Here is a 20,012-nt window from a genome sequence, read left to right as displayed (position 1 = left end):
AAGTGATTCTGATTATTTTGTAGTCGTCTTGTGGGTTTTTAGGTTTCATTTTATGTATTTTAGGAGTCATTTTCTGCATTTTTGTTGTCATTTTGTAAATGTTTCTATTGTTATTATTGTATGTGTCTTTGTGTTTTTGATATTTTTAAACTTGTCTTGTAGGTTTTTAGTTTCATGTTGTGAATTTTTGTTGTTTCGTGTGTTCTTGGAGACATTTTGTGTACCATTGTTGTCGTTTTGTGCATTTTTTTGATATTTTGTAGTTGGCTTGTGGGTTTTTGGTTTAGTTTTGTGTATTTTTGCTGTTTAGTGTGTTTTGAGATTCATTTTGTGTGTTTTTATTGTTGTTTAGTAAATTGCTTAGTACATTATTCTATTATTTTTGGTGCCATTTTGTATATATAAGAGTTATTTTGTATATTTTTGGAGACATTTTGCCTGTTTAATTTTGGGGACCACACAAAATTAGTAAGAGGTCCACATTAGGCCCCCTGGCCACCCGTTACCTATGTCTAGATTGGTGTAATTATACATTTGAAACTGAACCAAATTGTCAGCAGAGAACCCAGGAGAACATTTAAATGTAAATGTTCAACACTGATAAAGTAAATAATCATAATAATAATAATGACTGTCACCTCCTCCTCAGGAACACCAAACTTGCGTAACAGCTGCTTTGCGTTCTTCAGTGAGAGCCTCCTCAGGTCAGCGTCCGTCCCTGTCACAGTCTTCTTCACGGGCTGCGGCTCTTTATCGTCCTACGCACACACGTACACAGTGAAGAGGGCAGCATGTGACCCAGACCTCCAGAACCTCCTCACCTTCTGCTGGGTGGGTTTGTTTGGGACTTTCACATACGAGAATCCTTCTCCACAACCCGTAGGGTCGGCCACGCCCGTCACCTCCAACAGACACTTTCCTTTCATGGCGGAAATGAAAGCTCGCGTTGTGTTCCACGGTGCCGTCCGAACCTGCAACGTCAAACCAGAACGATGTGAGTTTCGATCCGTTTGGAAAACAACTCGTTAGTAACAGTACCTCATCATCAATCTTCATCTGAAAGTCTTCTTCGTTCTCCTCCTCTGGAGCAAAGAAGGATTTCTCACCGTATCCAGCATCCTACCGAACAGGAGACATTGGGCATTAAACATGCAGTCCGTGGGCCAGAACCGACCCGCCAGGGGACTTTTCCAAATAAAAAACTGCAGTGTCTTAATTTGACCACCGGAGGTGTAATGGATAACCCAACACTCATGATGGCTTACACATACATTTAGAGTTTGTTATGGTCATTTTTATATTCATCATCATATCCTCAAATGTATGTTCATGTGTACAATTTGTCATGTTTTAATACATGACGACTCCATTAATCTTTACACTTTTGAACAGCTGAATCATGATTAAACAGTACAGATCGTATTATTCTCAGTGCAGCACAGTCTCTGCCAAGGCCAGAATCTCTGCTCACATGCAGACATACACTGACGCACACACTTATCAAGACAGATAAAGACTGGAGCAGAACCTTCTCATAACATCTTCATCATCCTCCAACAATTCCACTATGGGCATCTGACTCCCTCCCTTTTGTCTCTCACTGTTGGGACCTTTTCTTATCTGTATAAAAAGCTTAAGCTGAAACTGTTAGAGGGCGCGGCACTTCCTTCGGACGTCCGCCTGGACGGACGCTAATTTTGTTCCATCTTGTACCTTTTTTCTTAGTTTAGAATAAACTATTTTTTATATAAAATCATCAATGCTTCTCCTGGACTCCATCATTCAGCCAGAGCAATGAATCATGTCTTCAAATGAGGTCAACCGTAAATTCAGCCGTAACAAGTTCTATTCATTACTATTATTACTTTTGTGGTTAATTTGGTCTTTAAAAACGATTAAACAATAAACAATTTAGTTTATTGGCAATATTTTGTGGGACATTATATCGTCAGTAAAACCACTTATCGCCCTCGGCTTAAGCCCTAGATCTATGGAACATTTAGCTCATTTTTCTTTCATTTGAGACAGAAATTCATGTAAAACAAGATGTTCTATATCACTGTTAAAAATGTGTACACATGAAAAATATATCTAAATGTAAATGTTAAATCTAAATGTAAATGTTAAATCTAAACATAAAAGTTGAATCTAAACGTTAAAGTTAAATCTAAATATCAAATCAAAATAAAAATGTTAAATCTAATCTAAATGTTGAATTTAAATGCAAAAGTTAAAAATAAACGTTAAATCGAAATCAAAATGTTAAATCAAAATCTTAAAGGGGACATATCATGGTTTTAAATCCTTCCTTTTTAGATATAAATCATACAGTTATGGTCTATATAAAGCTGAACTGCAATGCTTGGGTCTGAATTCCTCAATATTATAGCTCCACCCCTTTTCTATCCCTTTTCTGATGTGCTTCTGAGAGCAACTCGTTTTGGTGCTGTCTCTTTAAATGCAAATGAGACACTCCATACCCCGCCCCCTCTTCAGGTGACACTCGGTTCAACTCCACGCTGCTCGGCCATTTTTGTAGTTTGATAGAAGAAATACGGCGATGTAGCGGAGCATAAACTTTTTATTCAGAGGTTATTTACAAAATGTCAACAACGTTAGACTTGTCCATCCAGCCTTACATGTTCCAGCCAGAGTCTGACCCAGTGGAGCGAGATGAAAATGAAGATGATGAACCTGCAGAACCCTAACAAGTGAGCTAATACAAGCACCGAGCTAACGCTAGCGCCAAGCTAACGTCACGAAATGCATTTTAATACAGTCTTTTCAAAGACAAAAACGTCAAAATGAAATGACTAATGAAAACTTTAGACTTAAATTAAACCACGTAGGCCATATCATCAAGGATCTAAAACAAGCACACAGCGCTAACATATGAAGATGGTGCAACTGCTAATGCTAACAAAACAATGACAGGGACGTCTTATCATCACACTTTTTAGCGTTATTTACAGCTTACCGAAGTGCTCTGTTCATTGTCTCCAAAGATAGAAGGAATTGAACCCTCAACCAGACAAAGTCTTTCTGTAAATCCTTCTTTATACTGGTGGAGGTTGATGAAGCAGTCATCATTGAAGTGCTTCACACACACTAAAATGACCTTATCCACAGATGTGGGTACATTTCTATAAAAAATAAAACTCAACCAGACACTTTGAAAAGGTTCTGATGCTGGGAGACGGTGTAATGAAGTGTGTGGGTTACTACATCCAACAACCCAACATTTTGACTTATCTTCTCGTAACTTCTGCATCCTGGAGCTTGGACTACAAAATAAAAGCCAGAAATAAAAATGACGGATTGCTCGAAGTGTTGGACCTGGAGTCGATGTCCTAATTTGGCAGTTCTGCTGCAAATACTGTGATGTAATAGTTCAAAAAACATAATAGAGAATAGAAAAATCGAAACAGATTGAAAAATATGAGCAAAACAGAATAGAAAGATATCAACGGAGCATCTGAAGAGATTAATTTGAACTTTTCTGTACTTCTAAACACTCTAAATATACAACAAAATGCATTTAAGGGCTAAAAAAGTGGATTTAGCATGATATGTCCCCTTTAATGTTAAACCCAAATCTAAATGTAAAAGTTAAATCTAAATGTTAAAACAAAATCCAAATGTCAAATATAAATGTTACATCTAAATCTAAATGTTTAATATAAATATAAAAGTAAAATCTAAATCTTATTGTTAAATGTAAATCTAAATGTTAAATATAAATATAAATCTAAACTATGAAACAGTGAACAGTTTTTAGATTTGGCACCCCATATAGATCAAACTGTACCTCTGCACCTCCGCCTTACACTTTGCTGATATTAAGGCGGGTGGGCATTACCTTGAGCCTCTGTTCTGCCACCAGCATGCTGTAGTAGGCGCAGCACTGCTCTGGGGAAACCATGGCTCTGATCTCCTCCTCAGTGGGGAGCCTGAAGTCAGGCTTTAGGACCCACCAGTTTGAGTCCATACCTGCCACAAAACAAGACACAGCACCAGTGTTTCTCATCAGCATCATTCACCTGGTATCTTATTTGGAAAAGAACAAAGAAAGGAAAGTTCTAGTTTCTGTGAACGCTACCTGTGCGTTTAAAGTCAGCGCAGAGTTTGAGCCGCTTCCTGATGCTACTCTCTGAATGTGAAGGGAAAGCTTTCTTGATGTCCTCCATGCGGATTCTGCGAGGTCGATCTTTGCTTTTCCAGAACAGACGGTAAATGAAGACCTGCGGCGCACACGGAGAAACACGTCAGCATTCCTAAGCACAGGCGATGTGTTCAGTGGATACACGCACGCACCTGCAGGAAGTCTCGGATGTGAGTGTTGGCTCGTTTGGAGTTCGGTCCTGGAACTTCGAACAAGGGACACTCCTGACCAACGACAACAATGTCCACGAGCTCTCTGATGTAGTAGCCGTGACGTGTTCGCAGAACTAGGAAGTCCGTCTCTGGCATTTTGTGCAGGTAGATGGGTGCACGGAAAAGGTTGTTTTCAAAAGCCTGGGGAAAAAAAGAAGAAAAATCCAAAAATCACACAAAATGACAGAGAAATTGTGAAAACAACAGCAAAAAATAATACAAACATTTGCCCCAGAAATACACAAAACCACTATATACTAAAAGAAAACAAATACACAAAATGACACGAAAACATACAGAATTACAGAAAAAACATAAAAAGATGATAAAGATGAATGTCCGAAAAACACACGACCACTACAATTACACAAAAACAACAAATAAACAAAATTATGCAAAAAACATACAAAATTACCAAAAATGGCAAAAAAAAAACTAGACATTGCTCCAAAAACACAAAAAACTAAAATGTTAACACACAAATGCACAAAATGACATGAAAAACATGCAAAATTATAGAAAAATACAAAAGAAAAGAGAACAAAAATATACAAATGTCCCCCAAACATACGCAAAACCATTATAAATACCCAAAACCAACATAATTGCAACAAAAAATACGCAAATTAACGCAAAAAAAAAAATACAACAAAAATACACAAATTTGCTCTAAAAAACACACAAAACCAGTACAAATAAAAACAATATAAAACTACAGGATTCTCTTGTAAATAAGAATTTGTCATCTCAAACAGCACTTACCTGTATACAGTAATTGAAGGTTATTAAATATAAATAAGATTAATAAATATTCCATAGTGTGTGTGCTGACCTGAAGCAGCTGCCCGGGGTGCAGAGAACCCAAGAAGGGGGACGTGTGGCAGTAAACGGTCTCCCCATATTTACAGTCGGGGGCTCCAGGATCTTTTCCAGGTTTCTGTGAAACAACATCAACACTAGTATTATTTTTTTAAAAGAACAAAGAAGTATTTCCAAAGTGAGCGCAGACACACCCTTTTGTAGTAGTTTTTGATCTTCGTTGCCATGCCAACCTGCAGGACCAGTGGGGGATACTCCTCACTGTACTCTGCCAGGATCAGATCCCCGTCTTTACCCGTCAGGTCGTGTGGTGTTCTCATAAAAAACATATCTCCTCCTCCAGACGCCTGGCGTTCTTGTTCCCTCATCTATTAAATGTTAAATAATAACAATAATAATATTGCTGAGTCATGTGTTCATGCTGTTTGCTTAGAGCAGCCTCTCACCTTGGCCTTCTTCTTGATGTGTTTGAGCAGCGGCTGCACGGCGTGAGGTCCAGGCTGCGATAACGCTCCGAATGAATACTTCTTCAGCGCCGGGCGGTGGAAGAGGCGGAGCTTCATAGATCCCATGTGGGTGGGGAAGAAGGGCTGCCTGAGCTCCAGAGCTGGGATGGAGTGCTGTCACACAGACGATGATGCACTGAGCAACACTTACAGCTAACACGCTAACATAATAACATGCCAACACGTTACCTGGATGATGTTGCCACCAAAGGTTCCCCTTAAGCCCTGCTGCTTGGGGTAGTAGAACTCATCGTTGGAAAGGTTCCAGGGATCTTTCACCTCAGGCTGGGACATGTTCTAGAGATGTGAACACACGTTTACATTTAAAGAATCAAATTAATTACTGAAAGCCAAAGAAAACCAGGCTAAAAGAAAGAGTTACAATTACACACGTGTTTCTGTCAAACGTCATGTGACAGTTTTTAGGTTAAAATAAATACTATCAAGTGATTTTTGACACTAGTTTTCCACCTGATCCACAAACAAATATCAAGTTTTGTTTGTTTGTTAATCATTGGGTGTGAGATTCATCCATTAGATCGATGAATCAATTTACATTCCTACAATCCAACTACATTGATCTGTGCTCGGCAAGTTGGCCTTTTAAAAGCTCTTTTAATAATAAAGACGCTAGTGTGCATGACATCATGGCCACGCCCCCAGTAGATGACTAAACATGTGATGGAGGAGAAATGGATGGAACCACCTTTGGGTCCAGTGTGTGAAACACAGACGGAGATATTCTAAAGCTGTGGTTCACCGTGTCCACCATCAACCGCCATGTAGCGTTAGCTCGTTAGCATTAGCTCTGCAGAAGCCTCATGATAACCATCATGTTAAAAGGTTGAAGCACTGCTCATTTAACCTCAACACATCATTGTCGATATTAATATTGTTTTATTTAGATGTATAAAGCAATCACAAGAGTCAGGTAAACCTAATATGTATTTATATTGAAAACATATTGATTATTAAAAATGAGAGCAGAAAAGTGAACATCCAGTTAATTTAAACTGAAGTGTTGGTTGGGTTTTATTCAAATAATATGTGAATATATTTGAAATTAAATGTTTTCTTGTTTGTTTATGTCCATCATTCATTTATAGATAACACACCAAAGATATTAAAACCTATATTTTCATTGAGTAAATATACATACTAGTATATAAATAAATGAAACGTACCTGCTGTGGCTCATCTTTTATCACCCCGGTCTTCCCCAGCAGGATGCGGCTCTTCTTGATCGCCGTTTCCTTTTTGTTTTCTTTGGACGGGGAGTGGGAGGCCAACTCTTCCTTTTCATCGGGAATTTCTACGAGAAAGAACACGACTCAAACCAAAGCCATTGACTGTTCCATCGCTTTCCTCCACGCTCAACTCTCATATTGAAAAGCTGAAACATATACAGCTGATGATGATATCTGAACAAACCAAGAATGATGTTCTCATCATTGGGATCCAGCGTGAGGACCGGAGGTGTGAGCATGTGATCCATCTCCTGGTCGTCCCAGATGATGTTGTCCTCCCAGCGTCCGTACACCAACTCTTCGTTATCGATGGGAAAGATTGAATACCAGAGACAATCGTCCTCTTGTGATGCTGCAGAGGTCAAAGTAATGGATTACAATCACTCACGTTACTGCAATTGAGTTGCTTTTGTTGGTCAGTCATTTTACTTGACCTTAAAAGAACTAATGTAATTCTTTACATTTCTACACCCAGCCTTTACTGAGTACATTATATATTTTTAGTCTTAAAATAATCAACGGACATTGTGAAACTACAAAAAATGTAACCAGACAACAATCAAATGTATCACATCATAGCCGACCAATCAGATTAAACGTATTGCATCACATCATAGCCGACCAATCAGATTAAACGTTCTAATTGTGGTAGATTTGGTCTCTTTCTTCTTAAGTTTCTACATAAGATGTTTACTGTACGTAAGGGAACCGTACCAAGATTTATTACCAACAATATACATGGGGGGTGAAAGCAACTAGTAACTTTTATTTGAGCTACATTTTACTTGTAGTTGTACTTGAGTCAAGTAACAGCACTTCTACTTGAGTAGAATATATCAGAACTTTACACCTCTGGTTGTGTTAAGACCAAGTGGGATTAAACAGGTCAACCATCGATGAGTTCACGTGTGTGTGTTAATGAGCTGATGCATGAGGACACACCGTGGTGATCATGGCTGCTCTTCTCCCTCTTAGAGCTGGAGAGCGAGGATACTTTGGTGATGGGCATCGGCGTCGGTGGCACCAACTGGGAGTTGCTTCTCGTCAGCCCTGGAAACAAAAAACAAATGTTTGATCCTTCACACACAGGCAGCGTGAGCTTTGTTTTGAACTGTATTTGATCCCTGTAGTCCTTCATGATGTTAAAGAAATCCTCCAATGTTTTTACAAATGTGGCTTAAAATCATATTCCAGCATGCGACAGTCTCAACTAGCGATTAACCGATTCATAGGCCGAATTTTGAGTGTTTTACGTGTATCGGCATTGGCCGATGCGCGCTGCTGCGTTCGTCAATTCACTTCATCAACAGAGCGGCTGCTCGTGTTGCTGGAGACAGAGGCTGCACAGAGCAGAGTGCAGAGCCCCTCCCCCACTAGCAGAGCGTGAAGCAAGCTCTAAAATCCCAGGCAGGTTTTAAACTTTCAAAGCATCTTTTAACTGTTTAACTTATCTGTTCCGTGTTGTGTCGCAGTTATAGTTAACGAGCAGCTAGCTGGAGGTTTGGTGTGTGTGTTTCCCTCTCTCTCTGCTTCACTCAGTGCTGAGAAGTTTTTAACTTTGAGAATCAGTTTACTACTTGTTTGAATATTTATTCTTGTTAATGTTGATGTAATTTAGAAGAGAAACTTGAACAGTTTGTTGCTTAATGCACATCTGACATCACATTATTTTCCTCTGTTAAAGTGTTGTGAGCAGGGTTGGGGTCAATTTTTTTTATGTTCTGAGGTTGTGTTGGAATGGACTATTATTGATGGTTTCTTTTTTTGTTTAATGCTATAATTATATTATTTATACTCATTAATCCTAATAAAATATATCTTCAGTCAGGCCAACTTTTGTCAAAGCTACTTTCAGGACAAGGACGAACAATTCTTTTATAATATTTCATGAGATGTCTCACTATTATTTACTTTTTCTTGTTCTACATCACCTGTTTTTATTATTTGTTAAATATTTTTTACTTGGTGTCGTTCTACCTCACCTTTGTTAATTTCAATAAATGTTCATTTGTTATCACCATAGTGTAATTTTTATGATGTAAATTAAGGAAGCAAAAGTAGTATCGGCTCAAGAAAATCGGCATTCTGTATCGGTCTCAAGCTGATGGAAAAAAATCGGCCCTAAAAAACCCACATCGGTCGATCCCTTGTCCCAACTCTGAGGTTTGGTCGTAGTCAATGAAGCAGAGAAGAAGAGCTCTCCTAACAGACCTCTACTCTCCCTTAAACTGTGGGCTGACACTAAAGAACTTCTATCCTCAGGGTTTGTGCATCTGTCAAGCTGTTTTTATCCTGTTTCTGTAAATAACAGCTTTAAATCGACATCTTTAACTTTTCTTGTTTTTTAGAGCGACCAAAAGCAGCACAAGTTGTCAATTTAACTGAAAAAGCTGCTAAATGATCTAAAAAGCAGCTAAAATAACTGAAAAAGCTGCTAAATCATGGATGTCAAACTCATTTTGGTTCAGGGATAAAATACAGAGCAGTTTGATCTCAAGTGGCCACAGATTTTATTATCTATTTATTAGTTTGCTCTTTTACGTACTGTATACATAAAATATGAAATCTGTAAAAAACTGACAATATCCAATGATGTGATAAATATCAGTACCAACAGGATCTTTACTTTAAATTTCCAAGATTTTATGACCAATTTCTATTTAATTAGGGCAAATATGTCATAATTTAAAGAAAATTGAAGGATTTTGTAAGAATCTTTTCAACTGTTTAACAATAAAAAACAACTGCAATCATAGGGTTAGAGCACCGGGAAAACTGGGACCAGCACCGGGAAAACTGTGAGCGCCTACAAATATAGTTGTTTCATTTACACAATGGTTCATGTTTTCCCTGTCAGTTTTACTTTCTCCTGCGGGCTGATTAGACCCTCGGGCCATGAGTTTGACACGTGTGCTAAATGATCTATAAATCAGGCTGAATGTTTCACTCCAATAGAAAACAATGAGATGTTTACAGGCAGTGGGGCCGTGACATCATCAATCACATGATTTCAAGATGGAGGAACACAGGCTCTAAAACTGTAAAGTAGTCCTATTTATAAAAGATAATTAAATGAATATGGTGCATAATAATGTGTTTTATTAGACATTAATCTACTAATAAGAACATTTAGAAGATTTTAGGCCACATTTGTGAAAAGGTTCAGGATCCCTTTAAAGGCACAAATGTCATGTTTTGGTTGAAGTGGAGTCACTGAGCAGGATCATTATACAGATTTAAAAACGGCGTACCCTGCTGTGCGTTGTAGGCGTTGGCGTTGCGTGTCATGCTGGATGGCAGCCACCCTGCCAGGCTGGCTCTCTGGGTCTTAGTGCCTTTGTGTTTGATGTCCTCTCCATTCCAGATGATGTCGTCCTCCCACTGCAGTTGAGTCACCATCAGGAAGAGCTCGTTCTCCAACGCCTTCTTGTCCTTCTGCGCACCTTCACCATCATCATCATTGTCAACATCATGGTCATTGTTGTTGTCGTCCTGCATCTGGACCTGCACACATTTCATTCACAGATGGTTGGTTGTAATGTTCAGAGTAGAGAGGATAAACCCAGCTCACCTCTGGAGAACCTTCAATCACTTCTTGATGGTTCTGCTGCTCATCCTTAGCAGACGGCGTCTCCTTCAGTTTGAAGCCGTAGCTGAAGGCGCGTCCGTCCTCGGGGACGCCCAGGATGTCGTACCACAGCTGAGCGGGACCGTACCTCCACTCCGCCACTTTGGGTCGAGACTCCGTTTCTTTGTCGACATCGCTGCACGTTTGTGAGAACTTGGATTCCACTGGAGCCATCATGGTGATCTGGAGAACATAAAGTCACATAAACACATCTGTACACATCTGTAGGGACTCGGATTCCCAATGATCGCAGAATTCAAAATCTGAAATCAATCAAACACGTGTTTAAAATAAATTTCTGTCTGGTGCTTTCACATCTACAGTCTGGTGGACTCAGTGATTCTGCAACATTAGACAGAATAGTTCCACCTTCTTCTTCTTTGTCTGAGTAAAATACTGTCAAGAAGAAGAAGGAGAACGAGGAGAAAAGGAGAAGATCAAGAGGAAGGAGGAGAAGAAGAAGAACAAGAAAAAGGAGTACGAAGAAAAGAAGAAGAAAAAGGGGGAGGAGAAGACTTTTTATTATCAATTTTTCAGTTTTAGTCGATACAGGAGCTCATTAGAAGGAATACGAGAAGAACAAGAAGAACAAGGAGGAGTATGAGAAGAAGAAAAAGTAGATTAAAAAGGGGAAGGAGAAGGAGTATGAGAAGAAGAATATAATATGTAAAGTTAATATTTGGTATGATTTCAGGAGATTTAATAACCAGTAAAGTAAAAGACAGGAAGAGACGATGAAACTAAAAACATTTTAGTGTGAAAAGAAGCAGACGTGATAAATGATTAAACCCTGAAACTGAAGCTAAGAAATGTAGAAGCAGAGAGAAATAAATGTAAATGTAGATCTAGTTTTTACCTCGTCATCAGAGAGACACTGCTCAGGAGGAGGGGGCGGAGCAAACTCATAAACCCAGCCAGACTTCTTCTCCTGGTTCTGTTCGGGGGGCTCTCCCTCTGGGGGGGGCGTTCCAGGCTGAGGGTCTCTGTGTTTACGTTTCTTCTTCCTGCGAGCACTTCTCCAAACCGAGGGCATGTTCTTTCCAGGACCAAACAGACGCAGGAACCTCAGCACCTGGAGGACATCGACACTAACGTTCACCATCAGCTGTTGTTCAGTCAGAGCAGATGCTTCAGTGGAGACCAGTGGTTCTCAAACTCTGGTTTAAGTCCCCCTTTCTCTAGCTTTTGAATCCATTATGTCCGACTACAACATTTTGCTCAGAAATCTGTGAAAAACAACATCTATAAATAATAATGATGGAATTAATGAGTAATAACACTCATTTTAAAGAATCAAACTTTGTAAATAAGTGAATGAAACAGTATTTAATGTCTCCTGAATAAATTAATAATATACGTTCATCTCCCTCCTGATGTGGGACCAACACTGACCTTTGTGTTTTCAGTTCATGTTCCAATCAACATCATTTCTATCATCATTTTGTGTGTTTTGTTGTGGTCGTAATCATAATGAAATTGCAATTGAGTTCAGATAATTGACTTTGGAATTGTAATTGCCATGAAAAATCTGTAAACATTTTAATTATAATTTAATGCAAAACTAGGTTACCATGTTACAGTTCTACACATACAGTATGTAGTTAATAATTATTAAAATATGTTTCATATCAAGCTCTCCCACCTTTCACCATAAAAAAATATATAAATCTAGGGGTATAGTGACACAAAAAGGCTCAGACGCCCACACCAAAAATATTAAAACCTATATTTTCATTGATTAGGAAGCCTAACAAGGTAATCAGTAGATAAATTAGATGATAGACATTTGTTTTTAGTGTATTTTACAGCTGATTTAGGACCTGTTAGCATTAGAGATGCTAACAGAAAGCTAACACAAGAGGAAGGTTAACTTTTATTAGGTTATTTATTTCAGGCTCAGTAATAGTATGATAATTAATTGTAATTTAACTTTAGTAATTCAGAACGTAATTGTAATTGACTTTCTGAGGATAAAAAATAATTGTAATTTAATTGTAATTGGGAAAAATGCTGGTCACTGTAATCGTAATTGAACATGAGTAAAAGAAAAAATCTAATTGACCCCAACCCTGGTTTTTGGCGTCGTTTGGTTGTTTCTCTGTTATTTTGGTGTATTTTATACTGATCTTGTATATTTTTCTCGTATTTTGTCTCTTTTTGTTGTCGATTTATGAGTTGCTGGTAATATTTAGTGTGATTATCATTTTTTAACTAAAAATAAACATTTTAATACGGCATATTTTTCCTCTCTCTCTATCAAGTACCCCCTCTAGTGCCATCTGTACCCCCATTTGAGAACCACTGGTGTAGATGACGGGTTACCCTTCCAGGCCTGAACTCTGGGAATAGCTCAGTAACGCCCGGCAGTGCTTTAGCAGCGTCTTTCTGCATGATTCCAGCCAATGGGAGGGTCAGGCTGTCCGGGGCCCCTCCGCTCACTGACCCCGGGCCGGGTCGTTCTGTTTCTGACTCAGAGTCTGAGGAGCTGCTGAAGTCCACTTTGTCGGCAGCTGATGACGGCGCGATGATGGACGGAAGGATGATGCCGTCTCCGTCTTCTGCAACTGTCACAGGACAAAGCGTTTTATTTTGTATTAAAATACTAGTTTTAGGAGTTGTTTCTTTCACTAAATATGGAACAGTTTGATCTCTAGTGGGCCACAGATTTTATGCTGGAAAACGGGTAATTTCAGCATTATGGTGCCCTAGTTTACACTTCTACGTATATAAAAAATACTAAATATGTAAGAAACCGACAATATCCAAGCAATAATTGACAGATATCAGTCCCAAAAAGATCTTTACTTTAAATTTCCTAGATTTTGTGACCAATTTATATTTAATTAAGCAAAATATTTTGTCATAATTTGAGGAAAATTTAAGAATTTTGTAAAAATGTTGTGTTTTTTCAAGTTTAACATTAAAAATGACTGAAATCATGAAATATAAGCACCTGGAAAAGTTTCATTTCATTTACACAATGTGTAAAAAAAAAGTGTTTATTGGGCTTTATTCAAATAAAATGTGAATATTAAACAATATTAAATGTTTTATTTCACTCACACTGTACACATTATGTTGGATAAAAAGTCACTGAATCTATTGCACGTCACTGAATCGTTCTAAATTAACCAATATCATCCATGAATCGAATCGTTGCTAAAACGAATCGTTACATCCCTAGCGTATGTACATCACACCTGTAAAATTAAACTAAAATATAATAAAAACATTCCTGATACATGTATAATGTGTGGCTCTAAAGGCACATTGATACTCTGCACGTGGGAACGTAATCAGACTGATGCTGTCTAGTCTGTAATTAGAGACAATCACGTATATTCACACATATTTGAAAAGATTTGTGGTCCATTTAGAAAAAATTGACTTTTCTGATGACTAATTTTTAAGTACCCTGCAGTACGTGCTACCATCGTAACATGATTAGAAAAGCAAAAGATTCAAGATTTAGTGTTTAGTATCATGTGCACAATAAGGAAACATGTTTCACTCTACAATTAAATTCTGACTTTGCTGTCCACACTGGATGACACAAAGAACAGAACAAAACAAAGAAAAAAAAAAGCATAACTATTATAATAATTTCTAATAAAAAGTAAGAAAGATATATATGTACAAGGTAGAAGCTGTTATTGTTCATTTATTTTTTGTTATTGCACCTTTTAATGTATTTTTTATTGTTCTCTATAAAAACCATGTATGAACATCTCTCTGTAATGAAAGTGTTTGTAATTATTGAATTAACATGGTAAAAATCTTTAATATGATTTATATGGCAAAAAAAGAAATGCAAATATGTATATATCTGTATCCTTTATATTTTATTTTTTCTATTTAAATATAGCCTCTATTACTGTATTGTGTATTTTATCTTCATTGCACTATTTTCCGGTGTCTTTTGGGTTTTTCTGTGTGTTACCTTCTGTTGTCTTTTTTTTATTATTTTTTTATTTAATGCACTTTATTCTGAGCGTAGCTTTCATGACAGTAAATTTCCCCACTACAGGACCAATAAAGATACACTACTAAATAGAAATATTAAAAAAAGCTACAGTTTGTTGACCAGAACATGTGACTGGATTGTATTAAAATGTTTTGGTAACCTCAGGATATTTGTACGAGCAGTTGAAAGATTCTGGACTAAAATGAACTAAAGTCTAAGTTTGGTCAGAAGACTAAATAAACGCTGGTGCTCACCACTGGGGGTCTGAGAGGACGGCTCGTCTTTCTTGACAGACGTAAAAATAGTTGGAGGTGGAGGAGGAGGCATGAGCTTAGAGTCGATGTCCTCACAATCAGCATCATAATCATCCTCATCGTCTGAAATAAAAGCAGATCAAATGAGCTGGATCCAAGTAGATGACAAAGAAAAACTAGTTTTATTCATTATTTATAGAAATAAAGATGAAAATGTGTTGAACCTGTTTTCCTGACAGGCTGCAGGCTTCCCATCGCTTGACGATATTTCTTTGTTTCATCCTCAGCGACTTCGCTGATGTCGGAGTAATCGACTGCATCGTCCGTGCTTTTCACCCAACCTGGACAAAGACAAACGTTTGGAAATTTTATTTTTTCCTCGTTCCATTTTCATTTTTTTTCCCATTTTTGTGTTTTATACATTAATTTTTTTTAGAATTTTTTATTTTTTTTTTTAAATCAGAAAATATTAGTTTTTAACTCCTGTGAGGAAACTAAATAACAATGCAAAAAGAAAACCATAATTTAACAAAAATAAAAATGTAATTTAAATGAATGAATAAACTACAATTAAAAAGTAGTTATCAGGGTCGGGGTCAATTACATTTTTCAGTTACAATTATGCTTTCAATTACCCATATTCGATTACAATTACAGTGACCATTATTTTTTCCAATTACAATTAAATTACAATGCGTTTTTTTTAGCCTCAGAACGTCAATTACAATTACATTCTCAATTACTTAAGTTCAATTTCAATTAATCACAATTACTGAACCAGAAATAAATAACCTAATAAAAGTTAACATTCCTTTTGTGTTAGCTTTCTGTTAGCATCTCTAATGCTAACAGGTCCAAAATCAGCTGTAAAATACAATAAAAATTAATATTTATCATCTAATTTATTTCCTATCTATTGATTACCTAGTTAGGTTTTATAATCAATGAAAATATAGGTTTTAATATTTTTGGTGTGGGCGTCTGAGCCTTTTTTGTGTCAGTATACCTCTAGATTTATATTTATTTTAAATGAAAAATAGTGGTAAAGTTTGATATGAAACATATTTTAATAATTATTAACTACACATGTGTAGAGCTGTACATAAAACTGGAACATGGTTCCCAAGTTTTGCAATAAATTATAATAAATTATACTTCACAATTTTTATAGAATTTTCAAGGCAATTACAATTACAAAGTCAATTATCTAAACTCAATTACAATTTAATTATGATTACTACAGCAACAGATTTTTAAAAATTACAATTATAGTTTCAATTACGCCATAATTGTACTTAATTATCAACTATGCAATTACAATTATGATTAACCCCAACCCTGGTAGATATAAGTTGAACTGATATGGATTATTCTGACTGCTCCTTTTTAATGATTTATAATATTATATGTCATATAAAGATGTAGGAAAGCAGCAACAATGTTCACTGAATAAGAGCAGGTTTATTAATTAAGTTTTGATCAACCTAATTTAAATGATCCTGATGAGGGTTGGGCATCGTTTGGATTTTAACGATTCTGATTAACACACACGGACCTCAGTAAACGGAACAGCCTTCACCGGACGGCAGGAACTAGGACCCAGAGGCGGAGCAAATAAGTTCCTGTACTGCATTCACAGGCTGTAATATCACAGGTTTATCATTTTACCTGTTGTTAGAGCTACTGTCTTTACCAGGGAGATAATATTTATTCTGATCGCACCTTATGCAAACCCCGCGTAAACAAACAGAGCAAGCCTCGGAAACAAACTACTGTGGAAATTTAGGAATTAAAAAAAAAGAATCACAATTCAAACATCTTCGTAACGGTTCCAGAAAGGTTCCTCTGACCCTAATCCTGATGACATCATTCCAGACTGTAAAGATTAGACAAAAATAAATGGACACGATGCATCAGTTGTTTCACCACTAGGGGCCAGAATATTTTACAGTATTAGAAGTTATCATTAAACTATAATGTTTCAGACTCTACAATCCCTGGCATCGATTGTCTCACAGATCTTCTGTAGAAGACCATGGCTCAGGTGGTAGTGGGTCGTCCTCTGATCGAGAGGTTGGGTGTTCGATCCCAGTACCTGACTATGTGTCGAAGTGTCCTTGGGCAAGACACTGAACCCTAAGTTGCTCCCAGTGGTCAACTAGCGCCTTGCATGGCAGTCCTGTCCCACTGGTGTGTGAATGTGAGAGTGATTGGGTGAATGAGCTGATGTGTAAAGCTCTTTGAGACTGCTTCAGTGTGGTGATAAAGCGCTATATAAATCAAGTCCATTTACCATTCCATTTTAGAACTGATGAGATGTTCTGTTTTCATTGGTGGATTCCGTGATCGTGGAATTTGTATGGCCCTACAAACGTCTGTCTACGTCCATACTCACCCTCTGCATCCACGCTGCTGGAGTCTTTCTGCTCCTCCTTGTCTTCGTCTTCATTGGCAGTGATCTCTGTGATGAGTGAACTCAGGCCCAACGTTCCCAAACCAGCCAAGTGCTTTTTAGACTCCTGGTGATCCAAGAACAGGAAAATTATCCAGTAAGCAGAAGACAAAAAGTCACCTGCTGACAACGAAGCGCTACCAAGTGGTTTCAAATAGTAAACAAAACGACAGGAAACACTCACGTTGTCTAGAACGCTGTCGTCCTCTAACTGTCCATCTTCATTAATGTTTCCAAAGAGGAAACCAGTGATGGAAAATGGACGATCTTGGTCTTCATCACTGTCTGAGTCCGACATCCTACAACGTCAGACATTTACTGTATAACTAATTCATTTCAGCCATTTTTTAACCCTCACCGACCTGCAGCATAGAGCAGGGGTTCTCAACTTTGGAGTCACTCAGTCAGGACCCCACATTTCTTTAACAATTTTATCAAATGTTTACTTATTCTTACACTTTTTCAGCAACTACACCAAACTCTTCATATTTTCATCACTTTTTCTTGTCATATTTTTGCTCGTTTTAATGCATTTTTGCTACATTACTCCCATTTCTGACACTTCTACATCACATTTCAATGCACTTTATGCACATTTCTTTCACTTTCTGCACATGTTCAGCACTTATAAACCCTTATATTCCACCACTAATCCACCTAATGTTATACATGTTGACCCATTATTGCCACTTTTCATCATAAATCATGCTTATTTTTGCCAATTTAACTACAATCTCAATTTGTCATGCCCATTATTTGATAGTTTAAATGAATTATTCCCACTTTTAAACAAATATTGGCATTTTGAACCATTTTTATATCAAACTTTGTCCACTCTAATTGGCAACTTTTAACCCAATTTTTGTGGTTTTCAAAATCCCATTTTTGGTCACTTTGAACCCATTTTATTTGAGATTAAAACAAGGATTGACATGTTTCAGATGACTATAATAATAATAACAATAAACATTCTGGATAACAGTGGATATTATTCAGATGAATAAATAAATGTGGTTATCACAGATTCATAGAACAATGCTTGTCAAGTGTTTTATTAATTCATATTCATATTTCATGTAGTTATTCATAAATATATACAACATGGGACTTTTAGAGTTGAATTATTTACTCATATTAAAACAATAAAATGTTATGGTTATAGGTAAAAATAAATAGTGTTTACCGTTTATCAGTAAACACATTTTATAATAATAATCAATGATTAATTATCATGTGATAAGACGCGGGAATAAATAACCTCTCAGGTGTATTTGCTTTGCTGATAACTTGTATTCCGAAATAAAGAAAACTACCATTGTAGAACGCTGAGTAACGTTAATATTTAGTTTAGCAGCACAATAATAATGGGAATGCCTTCATTAACTGTAGTTATACTTTATAAATGGCATAATAAAAAGCATGGAGACAAAATGTAGTTTCCACCTACCTGTTATAATATCTCTTCAGAGATTGTCTCCGTATCCTTTATTCAGATTGTTGTTGAAAAGCCAAAGGAGCAGCTAGGCTAGTTAGCTGATGCTATCTTTGCTACATAAATGATGATAAATTACCTAAAATATAAACGTTTAAGCATATTTATCTATGCACGTTTAATATCAACACAAAAAGTCTTTAATGCAAATATTAGGACAGCCGTAGTGGGTCTAAAGTGGAATGTTTTGTAGCAACGCAACGATTTGAGCAGACTGATGGAAAACTACGGTGACCCGGAAGTACAGAGTGACGCAATCCGGAAGTCTTCTTCTTCTTCGTGGATTTGTTATGGCGGTTGGCATTCTTTTTATTTTTTATCTTTATTTTACAAACAAACAGAATATAAGGACACACAAAATACAAGAAAATAATGCCAGGGGGTTCACATACAAACAAACATTTTAGAAACTGTACAGATGTAAATGGTTTTCTGAGCCTTTTTATTTTTGGATTTCTTAATGACATTTATGTAATTTATTATATCAATATCAGAATAAGAATCAGAATCAGAATCAACTTTATTGACCAAGAGTCTATGAATACACACGAGGAATTTGTCTTGGTGACCTGTGCTCTCTCAGATAGTGTAACATTAAATAATAACAATCAACTAGAAGTATAAACATAAATATAAGAGTAGTTAGACTAATATGTGCAAACTAAATAAAATAACAAGATAATAATAATAATAATAATAATAATAATAATAATAATAATAATAATAATAACGAAATAAAACAAAAATACAATAATAATAATAAGATAATAGTGCAGTAGTGCATTGATGAGTAGTGCAGTGAACATTTAAATGAAAATATTATGTACATGAACATTCACAGTGACAGGTTGATCCAGGATTGTTATGTTTAGTTCCAGGTTATTTCACAGTAACAGAAACAGGTCTGACTCTCTATGACTGTTTAGTGTTGATCACAGTGACAGCCTGGGGGAAGAAACTGTTTTTATGGCGTACAATGATCTGTAGCGTCTGCCGGAGGGGAGGAGTTTAAACAGATTGTGTGCAGGGTGGGAGGGGTCTGCAGTGATGCTACCTGCCCGTTTCCTGACCCTGGACAGGTATAAGTCTTGGATGGAGGGCAGATCAACACCAATGATCTTTTCTACAGTCCTGATTATCTGTTGTAGTCTGTGTCTGTCTAGTTCGATTTCTGTAGAGAGCTGCTGCTCCTCTGGTGAGAATCTCTGCATAACTTTCTGGTTCAATGAGAACCGGTGAAAAAAGACCAGCAGAGGACTGTCCTACGTTTAATAGT

The 20,012-nt window shown here is 36.9% G+C and overlaps 1 protein-coding gene across 7 annotated transcripts in view; it reads right to left on the bottom strand.

The window, feature by feature from the left end:
* The window catches only part of taf1 (TAF1 RNA polymerase II, TATA box binding protein (TBP)-associated factor), a 31,852-nt gene extending 12,907 nt beyond the window's left edge, over positions 1-18,945 (bottom strand). For all 7 annotated transcript variants that reach the window (XR_003675454.1, XR_003675453.1, XM_028465926.1 and 4 more), the window contains exons 1-22: positions 18,692-18,945; positions 17,429-17,543; positions 17,188-17,311; positions 15,017-15,133; positions 14,793-14,915; positions 12,897-13,138; positions 11,431-11,646; positions 10,518-10,757; positions 10,198-10,450; positions 7,889-7,996; positions 7,131-7,298; positions 6,884-7,011; positions 5,889-5,996; positions 5,640-5,813; positions 5,388-5,561; positions 5,207-5,311; positions 4,315-4,515; positions 4,100-4,241; positions 3,860-3,990; positions 1,039-1,119; positions 822-971; positions 639-758 (exon numbers count right to left, since the gene is read on the bottom strand). Coding sequence is in view for 5 of the 7 variants with exons in the window: in XM_028465926.1 (XP_028321727.1) it covers positions 639-758; positions 822-971; positions 1,039-1,119; positions 3,860-3,990; positions 4,100-4,241; positions 4,315-4,515; positions 5,207-5,311; positions 5,388-5,561; positions 5,640-5,813; positions 5,889-5,996; positions 6,884-7,011; positions 7,131-7,298; positions 7,889-7,996; positions 10,198-10,450; positions 10,518-10,757; positions 11,431-11,646; positions 12,897-13,138; positions 14,793-14,915; positions 15,017-15,133; positions 17,188-17,311; positions 17,429-17,542 (3,219 nt within the window). In the remaining 2 variants the exon portion in view is untranslated. The remainder of the gene's footprint in view (positions 1-638; positions 759-821; positions 972-1,038; positions 1,120-3,859; positions 3,991-4,099; positions 4,242-4,314; positions 4,516-5,206; positions 5,312-5,387; positions 5,562-5,639; positions 5,814-5,888; positions 5,997-6,883; positions 7,012-7,130; positions 7,299-7,888; positions 7,997-10,197; positions 10,451-10,517; positions 10,758-11,430; positions 11,647-12,896; positions 13,139-14,792; positions 14,916-15,016; positions 15,134-17,187; positions 17,312-17,428; positions 17,544-18,691) is intronic.
* Positions 18,946-20,012: the final 1,067 nt, after the last annotated feature.

Source organism: Gouania willdenowi, chromosome 14 (genome assembly GCF_900634775.1).
Source record: "Gouania willdenowi chromosome 14, fGouWil2.1, whole genome shotgun sequence".
NCBI classification, from domain to species: domain Eukaryota; kingdom Metazoa; phylum Chordata; class Actinopteri; order Blenniiformes; family Gobiesocidae; genus Gouania; species Gouania willdenowi.
Note: the sequence above shows the minus strand (reverse complement) of the source record. Positions and strands in the feature narration are given on the sequence as shown.